Source organism: Oppia nitens, unplaced genomic scaffold (assembly GCF_028296485.1).
Source record: "Oppia nitens isolate AA-2021 unplaced genomic scaffold, nextdenovo-longstitch-racon4-pilon3 scaffold22_pilon_pilon_pilon, whole genome shotgun sequence".
Lineage (NCBI taxonomy): Eukaryota > Metazoa > Arthropoda > Arachnida > Sarcoptiformes > Oppiidae > Oppia > Oppia nitens.
The window spans coordinates 1,345,685-1,356,299 of NW_026533202.1; the positions used below are offsets into that span (position 1 = coordinate 1,345,685).

At 27.0% G+C, this 10,615-nt stretch overlaps 1 protein-coding gene across 1 annotated transcript; it reads left to right on the forward strand.

The window, feature by feature from the left end:
* Window positions 1-4,418: 4,418 nt before the first annotated feature.
* LOC128953492 (ATP-binding cassette sub-family C member 2-like) lies at window positions 4,419-10,495 on the forward strand. The gene is made up of 13 exons (XM_054298975.1): window positions 4,419-4,568; window positions 5,203-5,336; window positions 5,789-5,920; window positions 6,018-6,259; window positions 6,385-6,660; window positions 6,848-7,469; window positions 7,527-7,781; window positions 7,842-7,984; window positions 8,109-8,491; window positions 8,805-8,919; window positions 9,041-9,075; window positions 9,144-9,681; window positions 9,863-10,495. Exons 1-13 carry the CDS (start codon window positions 4,486-4,488, stop codon window positions 10,493-10,495), a joined length of 3,591 nt encoding a protein of 1,196 aa, XP_054154950.1. The 5' UTR covers window positions 4,419-4,485.
* The last annotated feature ends 120 nt before the right edge of the window (window positions 10,496-10,615 follow it).

Here is a 10,615-nt window from a genome sequence, read left to right on the forward strand (position 1 = left end):
AGATTTATATCTAAAAATTTTTAATAAATATTGTTTATAATAATAATAATAATATCATTTGATTACATTACAGTTAATTTTAATTATATTTAAGTGCATATAATTTTTTTTTAATGTTTACAAAATTTTCAAACAGTTTAATTATTTTATTAATAAATAAATAGGACTATAAAATAAAATAATAATAATTAAATTATGTAGAAAATATAGCTAATAAAATAATAACTTTAATAATAATATAATAAAATTTCAAATATTTTAAGAATTTATCATATTTATAATTAAGTAGAAAATTAAAAATTATAGCAATAATTTTTTATGTTTATWAGTTATTAATAATATATTGTAATAATATTATTAATAATAATAATGACATAAATTTATGGTTAGATATATAAACAACACTATAATAGTTGGTTAGTAGCCATTGTATGGGCTCAGGTAGTAGTCAAGGTAAGGGTCAACTAAACAATTAATATAATCACTAAATATGTTAATTAATTAATTTGTTAATTAATTAATTAATCAAATTAGATATTCATTGATATTAATTTATCAACAAAAAAAAATTATTATAAAATAATAATAATTAACATAACTATTTCTCTGATTGCATTGTTATTAATAGTTAACATTTTGTCACAACATTATACATATATATATATATATATATTAATATATAAATAATATACAGTATATACTAAAATTATTTTTGAATATTATTTGGTTTTTTTTAATAAACAATTTGTTTTTAAAATAATTAATTTTAATATTTTTTTTATCAATAATTTATTGGAATTTTACATTATGTGTACAATTTGTAAAATATTTTTGAAATAACAAATAATTAAATTATAGTATTTATATGATATAAAAAATTGTTTTTAATATATTAATAGTTTTAAAAAAACATTTGTTTTGTTATTATTGTTGTTGTTTGGTTGTCATGATTGTTAGATTTATTATAATGTATTATACATGTATTACATATACATTAAATTAATATAATATTTTAAATTTTTAAAAAATACATATACTCAATAAATATTTTTTATAATTTTAAATTTTTTTATGTATATGTGTATAATATATGATAAAATATGTTTAGACTAAAATAATTTATAACTAAAAAAAATAACATCATATAAACATTTAGTTTAAGTAAAATACAATGTGATTTGAAATAATTCAAATAATTCAAAAATAATAATAATAATAAAACATTTTATAAATTAATTTTTGTTTGTTTGTTTGTTTGATTACCTTTTTTTAAAAAAAAAATAATTGTTATTATTATCTATGATTAATAATTAATATTAGTGTGCTTTTACATTGAAAATTTAAACATTTTATAAATTTTATAAAAAATAATAAATATGTGAAAAATAAAACAATAATTAATTAATTAATTATTCATTGGGTGTACAATATGTGCGTTTATGTTAGATTATATATGTATGATGTTATAAACATAATATTATAATTAATTAATTAATATAAATAAAATAATTAAATAAACATAAAAATATTGATAAAATAATAATTACAATTAAAAATTGTTAACTTAAAACATCATCAAAAATGATATAAATATAAATATGAAAAATACGTATAACATTATGTGAACTTCATTTATCATTTTGTATAAATAGTAATCATAACTGAAACCAGCGATAAATATAGAGGTGGCCAACAATAAAATGCTTAAAACTGTATATAAATATATTAATTAATTAATTAATTAATTAGTTGAATATTAAACACAAACAAACAAACAAAAATAAATTAATTTTAATACATACTTATTGCTGTTTTCATTATATTTGATAATTAATTATTATTAGTAATTGTTGTGAATGTATAGATATATCAACAAATTAGTTTTGAACTAAATTAGAGTTAAATAATATTTTTTTTATATAAAAATTATTTAGTATTTATAGATATAAATAGTATATGTATTTAGTATTCAGAGTATATATATATATATTCATTAAATGTATTATTATTAGAGAGAATATTCTTGAACTAAAATAGAAAATTCTAACCTAAAAAAATGATTAAATGAAATCTAACTATATATCTATATAATATATATATATATATATATATATATATATATATATATATATATATATATATATATTAATATATCATAAAAATGTTTTGTATATAAACTATATGTTTTGTTAGAAATGTTATTTTTTCCCCTATTTATCAATAAATATGTTTGGTTGTTATGATTATGATTATTATTATTATTAATGTATTGTATTATTATTTTGAATAGTATACAGGTGTACTGTTTATACACAGTAAAAAATATATACACAAATAAATTGTTGCATAGTGCTTAATATTTTGTTGTTTATAAATATATCATTATATATATATATATATATATATATATATATATATATATATATATAAATATTAATATGCACTATTAAAATTGTTATTGATTTTTTTTGTAGTTATTTTATTCAATCTACTTTATTATCTATTTGATATAAAAAACATAATAAAATTGATTAATATGAAAATACTATTTGAAATATATATATAATTTATTATAATATTAAATAATACTTGCTATGTGTGTGTATATATACTGTATATGTGTGTGTATGTGTGTATGTGTGTGTGTGTATGTGTGTGTATGTGTGTGTGTATGTGTGTGTATGTGTGTGTATGTGTGTGTATGTGTGTGTATGTATGTGTGTGTGTGTGTGTGTGTGTGTGTGTGTGTGTGTGTGTGTGTGTGTGTGTGTGTGTGATTATGTGATTGTGTATTTTTAAAAAAATTTAGTAACTATCATATATTATTGAATTTAATTAATCTTTAATAATTTTTTTTATAAATTAAGTATTTTAATAATTTATTGAATTTTATTATTTAGATATTGAATATATTTTCTTAATAAAAAATATTTTATTATTATATTAATTTTAATAAATAATTTATAAAAATTTCTGTATTTTATTTGTAATTGTTATTTTGCAATAAATATTTTGTTGATTATAAATTATTTACTTGTCATTAAACTTTGTTGATTTATTTATTTATTTTATGTAAACTATTTGAAAAATCATTATACAAAATAATATATGTAAAAAATAAATAAACTAAAATTATGATTAGTTTTTTTTGCAGTTTTCATTTAAAGATATGTCAAGATTGTAATTATTTTATTAAGTTTTTTAATTATAATAATTTTTATATATATATATTGAATTTATATATATATATTTAAATATTGAATATTATATGTTTAATAATAATAATAATAATATTTTTTAATTCAATTGTATTAAGTGTTTAAGTAATAGTTTTTATTGTTTTTTTTAATTAATAAATTAAATTTCTAGCTATGCTTGAAAATATTTGTACAACAAAATTATGGGTAAATACTAATATATTTTTAAAAAATACTTTATATATTAGTATAATGATATATTACTAAATATATCAATAAATAATATACTAAATTATCATATCGTTATTGACTACAGGATAGTCACCAAACATGGTATACACCCGATCCTCATCTGAGCTCATGTATGATCGAGACGTGGTTTGCATGGATTCCCTGTATATTCCTATGGCTTACTATTCCATACATTATATATAATTGTTTTAAATCATCGGACAAACCATCAATTGATTGGAATTTATATAACACAAGTCGTTTAGGTCTGACTATTGTCGGCACAATTGTCCTATTTTTTGAACTAATATTCAGTTTGGTTCGCAAATATCAATGGTTGGACAGTCCGAGTACGGCCTATATTATTATGACAGCCTTACAAACAGCTACCAGACTAGCCCTGTGTATCATTTTTTATGCCCAACACCGCTGTGGTATTCATCGAAGCGGTTGTGTTTGGCTATACCTATTGATTGATACATTTTCGAGTACACTATCCATTGTTACATACACTACAGCACCGGATGATAAGCTCAGATACTATGAATTTGTATTGAGATGTCTGTCCTATTCATTGACTGGACTTTTGTTAATCGTAACAACATTTGGCGATAAACTGCCGATAATAGAAATGGATGGCCAGTTAGCACACACTTACAGTCATCATCAACACCAACAACAACCTAAAGTGTGTCCAAGAGAGAGGGCATCATTTATATCAAAGATAACCTACCATTGGATAGATATGCTGTTTATAAACGGTTGGCGAAAATCTCTAGAATTACAAGATCTATGGCCATTGCGTTCAGTGGATAGTAGTCTAAAAAATTACAAAATGTTTGAAAAATATTGGTTTATAAATAATAACTATAATAATAATATTATTAGTAGTAGTAGTAATTCAACAACAAATTACATTGATGGAAATAAATTCAATTTACTAGAAAAATCTAGAGGCAATAGTATTTTACATATAAATCCAACCACCAAGCACAAATATAATCCTAATAATCATCATCAGCATCATCATACTAGCTTGTTCAGGGTCATATTCAAAATGTATGGCCTGGATATTGTCGGTCCAATAATATTGCTAATGTCTGCCTATGTTTTACAAACCCTACAGCCACTTATTGTCAAGTAGGTACAGGTATAGGGTTATGGAGGGGTGTGGGTGTGTGGGAGAGGAGGGGGTGTATGTATGTAGTAGACTACTAACACCAAACAAACATACATGAGCTGCACATTGCGCTAAGTGTTTTGTTAGTTATAGCATTTAATATTGTTTGTTTATATATACTATTGAAACTAAATAATTTTATTTTATTTAATATAAATTAATTATAGTATCTATAGATAATATAGTTAGTGTTGTTAAAAATTAAGTGTTTAGTATATTATTGAAAAATTGTCAACAACAAAAAATTTTTGTCATAAAATTTTTTTACTATAACTTAAAAACTAGTTGTTTATATTGTTATTAGTAATGTTATATTTAATAGCTATTTATTTCAAACATATTTTCGTGAATTTTAAAAAAAATAACTATTTGTGTTAATATCTATAATCATAATATTATAACTTATATAAAGTCTATTAAATTTAATTAATAATTATTTTATTTTAGTATTATTATTTACTATAGTAGACAAACTGTAATAAATTTTACCTAATAAATTAAAACTTATACTGTAAATAATTATGATAATTATAGTAAACAAATATATATGCTACTTAAAAAATCTAATTTTAATAATTTTTATTTATTTTTTAGATTATTAATTGATTTTGTTGGTGACAATTATGAATATAAATGGCACGGATATATCTATACAGTACTGTTAGTTTTAACTAATGTTATCTACTCTTTTTGTAATGCATATTCATATGAAATATTCAATACAATGGGTATGTATTGATTGTGTGTGTGTGTGTATGTATGTATGTATGTGTAAGTGTGTGTATATGTGTGTATGTGTGTGCATGTGTATGCATGTGTATGTATGTGTGTGCACGTGTATTTATGTGTGCGTAAGTGTGTATGTGTGTATGTGTGTATGTGTGTGTATGTGTGTGTATGTGTGTGTATGTGTGTGTATGTGTGTGTATGTGTGTGCACGTATATTTATGTGTGCGTAAGTGTGTGTGTGTGTGTGTGTGTGTGTGTATGTGTATGTGTGTGTATGTGTATGTGTATGTATGTGTGTGCACGTGTATTTATGTGTGCGTAAGTGTGTGTATGTGTTTGCATGTGTATGTGTGTGCATTACATTAGTATTAAAAATCTAATTTATAAATTAGACTAAAAAATGTTATTATTATTATTATTTAATTTTTGGTTATTAATTATAATTATAAAGGAATAAGAGTTAAATCGTGTCTAACATCAGCCATATATCGCAAAGCACTGGTATTAAGCAATGATAGCAAACGGCTCACACCTAATGGAGAAATTGTTAATATGATGACAGTTGACTGTCAACGTATTATAGGTACAGTACTTACTATACATACCAATAATAATAATAATAATATATTTAATATAATTGATTTATTTATTTTTAATTAACTAAATAAAAACGAAACTAGACTATCTTCTATACCCGCCATTGCTATTTACAATACCCATACAAATTGGTTTGGCTGTATTTTTTATCTGGCAGCAGCTTGGTGTGGCCGCTTTTGTAGGCCTGGGTATGATGATTGCCATTATACCGATCAGTTTCGTACTAACCGTATTCAATGGTCTGTCCAAACAAAAACAATATGAATTGAAAGACAATCGGATTAACTTAATTAGCGAAATACTAAATGGTATGAAAATATTGAAAGTAAGTTAATTAGTAGTTTTAACAATATTTATATAATTATTTTATATTGATTATAATTTCATTAAAAAAAATTAACTAAATTAATAATTAATTAATTAATTAATTAATTAATTAATTAATTCAAGCTATACGCCTGGGAAGTACCCTATATGGCAATGGTTAACAATATACGTAACCGTGAACTAAGACATATGCTGTGCGCCGGCATCTGGTTTACGATTACACTGGCGCTGACCAATGCGTTGCCAATGTTGGCACAGTTGGCCACTTTCGGTACGTTTACCGCTTTGCAAGGGGGCGACAAAATCAATGCCCAACGTATATTTGTATCCGTATCGTTGTTTAACTTACTTAACATAAGTATTGTTATATTGCCGTTTGCATTAAATTCATTTAGTTTGGTAATTATTATTATTATTATTTATTATATATACAATATATATATATATATATATATATATATATATATATTGATAAAATATTTTTCCATAAATATAACAGATTTATTAAATTTTATTATTATTATTTTCATATATAATATTTTATATGAAAATTTTATAATTATTTTTTTTTTTGGTTAAATTATAGATTTATGTATCACTGAAACGTATCGACGATTTTCTTAAATTACCCGAACATTACAATTATGTTACAAACAATTATAACAAACAATATGCTGTTAGCGTTAATATGGCAACACTTTCATGGATTGGTAGCCAAAATGATTTACAAACAACAACAACAACAACAAACATCAACACAACTACAACCAACAACACCAACGATAATGCATTGACTGACATAAATCTTGATATCGGTAAGGGTATGTTTGTGGCAGTGGTCGGCGGTGTCGGCTCTGGCAAGAGTTCACTGATGTCAGCACTGATCGGTGATATGGAACTGATTGGCGGTTCAATCAATATAGCACAGGGCCATAGTCTGGCATATGTTCCCCAACAGGCATGGATACAGAATGCAACCCTCAAAGACAATATACTGTTTGGCAAACCATACGATCCGATTAAATACAGACAAGTACTGAGAGCCTGTGCTCTCGAACCAGATCTCCATCAACTGGTTGGCGGCGATGAAACAGAAATCGGCGAAAAGGGTATCAATTTGAGCGGCGGTCAGAAACAGAGAGTCAGCTTATGTCGGGCCGTCTATTCCGATGCCGACATCTATTTGTTTGACGACCCGTTATCCGCAGGTTTTTAAACAAACTTTATTTTAGACAAATATTTATTTATGAATTTATTACTTTCAGTGGACAGTCATGTGGGCAAACATATTATGACCGAAGTATTTGATTCGCGAACCGGTCTATTGAAAAACAAGACCCGTATTTTGTCTACCAATCAGCTGTTTGTATTGCCCGATGTCGACCGTATTGTCGTATTGAAAGACGGCTCAGTGTCCGCTATCGGTACCTATGAACAGCTGTTGTCAGATAATCGAGAGTTTGCCGATTTGGTCGCACAATACTCGGCCATCAGTAGTCAAGAACAACAACAACAAGATTGTAATGATTTAAAAAAAAACGATGACATATCTGATATTATTATTATTATTATTATTATAGATAACCACAATAAAGACAACAACAACAGCCCATCAACAGCACCTACCGATGGTAATGACCAACAATTGGTGACCACAACAAACATTACGGAAACACAGCTTATCGATGAAGAGAGCGTAGAGTCCGGACATATTAAGCTTAGTGTAAGTTATTATTAATTAATTTTAATTAATTGATAATTTATTTATTACAAGTGTTTTATTACAATTATTTTTTGTGTGTTAATTATTTTATATAATTTAATTCAATTCAACAACAAAAAAACAGGTATACCTTAAATATATACGTTCATCAACCGTACCATTGTTTTTGACATTTATAATTGGCTTAATGGGAACCATTGGCTGCTTAATGGGTACATTCAATTGGCTATCGAAATGGACATCGGATATCGGCAACGGCTCCAAAACATCATACTATATGGGTATATACGGCGCACTGATTGCCGCCTATATGCTATTGACAATGGTAGCACTGACCGGTTTGATTAGCGGCGCCCGACGGGCTGCCCATCAATTGCACGGTCAGATACTTACAAGTGTAATGCATGCGCCCATGTCGTTTTTCGATACAACACCATTGGGTCGTTTAATGAACCGATTCAGTAGAGATCTCGATGTTTTGGACGGACAGATATATGAATATCTTTAGTATGTATTGCTCTCTTTCTTTCTCTCTTTCTTTCACTCTTTCTCTCTCTTTCTTTCTCTCTTTCTCTCTCTCTCTCTCTCTCTCTCTCTCTCTCTCTCTCTCTCTCTCTCTCTTTCTTTCTCTCTTTGTTTCTCTCTCTTTGTTTCTCTTTGTTTCTCTCTCTTTGTTTCTCTTTGTTTCTCTCTCTTTCTCTCTTTGTTTCTCTCTTTCTCTCTCTATTTCTTTCTCTCTTTCTTTCACTCTTTCTCTCTATAAATAATAATAATGTTTGATTTTCTAATATATATAAATTATTATTATTATTATTATTAGTCTATATTTCTATGAGTTATTGACACTAATTGCCGGACTAATCAACATATCTGTATTGACGCCACTATTTTTGATCCCACTCGCTGTTGCTATCGTTATATTTTTGTTATTTCAGGTAAGTTTTTATTTTATAGCTAACACCCACCCACCCAAACACACACACACACATACAAACACACCAAATAACAATTATTGTAGTATTGTTTGATAAATTAATTTTTTTTTTTAAATATTAGGTTTTTTACATTAACACATCGCGTCAATTAAAAAGGTATTTTCAATTTTCAACTTATTTTTTAGTTTTAAAAATATTAAAAATTATTTGTTATGTAAATACAGATTAGAGTCGACTACTCGATCGAAAATCATATCGCATTTTGAAGAGTCGGTCAACGGTCTGTCCAGTGTACGGGCCTATCAATGTTCCGAAAGGTTTATACGGGAAATTGAGTACCGATTGGACGCCAACCAGAAGTGTCTGTTTCCCAATGTTTTGGCCACCAGTTGGCTACAGATACGGATGGCAATCATTAGTAATCTATTGATATTTTTTGCCGCACTGTTTGCCGTACTGTCAAAGGGTGGCCTAACTGGCGGTTCGATAGGTGTTAGTCTATCGTTGGCCATAACACTGATGCCGTCGTTCGAGAATCTGATCAAATCGTATATATTGATTGAAAACTGTATCGTTTCAGTGGAACGGGTGGATGAATATACAAAAATAAAACCCGAAGCCGACTGGCAATCGACAGTTGAACTGCCAGCTAATTGGCCGCCAAACGGTTCGGTTAGGTTTGATGGCTACGGTACCCGATATCGTCCCGGTTTGGATCTGGTTCTACGCGGTATTGATGTATCTATTAAACCCCGTGAAAAGGTATAGTAAATAAAATAAAATAATTAATTAATTAATTAATTATTATTAACTTTATTGTTATACAGCTTTACTTTTTTAAGTTTAAATTAAATAGTTTGTAATAACGATATTAAAATATAGTAAAAAAATTTATCTAATAGTAGATTATAAATACAATTATTTTGCTATTGTATTTATACAGATAGGTATTGTTGGCCGTACAGGTGCTGGAAAGTCATCGTTAACATTGGCACTGTTTCGTATCATTGAGCCGGCAATGGGTAACATTGTTATCGACGACATCGACATCAGCCGATTGGGTCTCCAGGAGTTAAGGTCACGGTTGACAATCATACCACAGGAACCGGTACTATATTCGGGTACTATTCGTTCAAATTTGGATCCGTTTGACAGTTATACCGATAGTGACTTGTGGTCAGTATTAGAACAGTCACATCTCAAACAGTATGTCCAGTCGTTGGACTCTAAGCTGGACTCACCGGTTAGCGAATCGGGTAATAATTTTAGTGTTGGTCAACGACAACTTGTATGTCTGGCTCGGGCTCTACTAAGACATACATCAGTACTGATCCTCGACGAGGCCACGGCTGCCGTCGATGTGGAAACCGATGCACTTATTCAGCGAACCATTCGCCAGGAGTTCAGTTCGTGTACTGTACTGACAATTGCCCACCGAATCAATACGATTATGGACTCGGATCGGGTCCTAGTGTTCAACGATGGACGGGTAGCCGAGTTTGCCGAACCCGATGTTTTGTTGGCCAACAAGTCGTCTATATTTTATTCACTGGCCAGAGATGCCGGAATTATTTAAATAAATAGATTTAAATAAAAATATTATTTTTATATAAATTTATCTATATCCATTTAAAAAAATTTTTATAATATATTTACTTTTATTTAATATTATTTATTATTATTATATAGATAACAT

Coding starts and splice junctions, on each gene's coding strand:
- LOC128953492 (XM_054298975.1), top strand. CDS start 4,486: ATGTATGGCCTGGATATTGTCGGTCCAATAATATTGCTAATGTCTGCC. Junction 7,985..8,108: donor CCGGACATATTAAGCTTAGT/GTAAGTTATTAT, acceptor ACAAAAAAACAG/GTATACCTTAAATATATACG. Junction 9,682..9,862: donor CTATTAAACCCCGTGAAAAG/GTATAGTAAATA, acceptor GTATTTATACAG/ATAGGTATTGTTGGCCGTAC.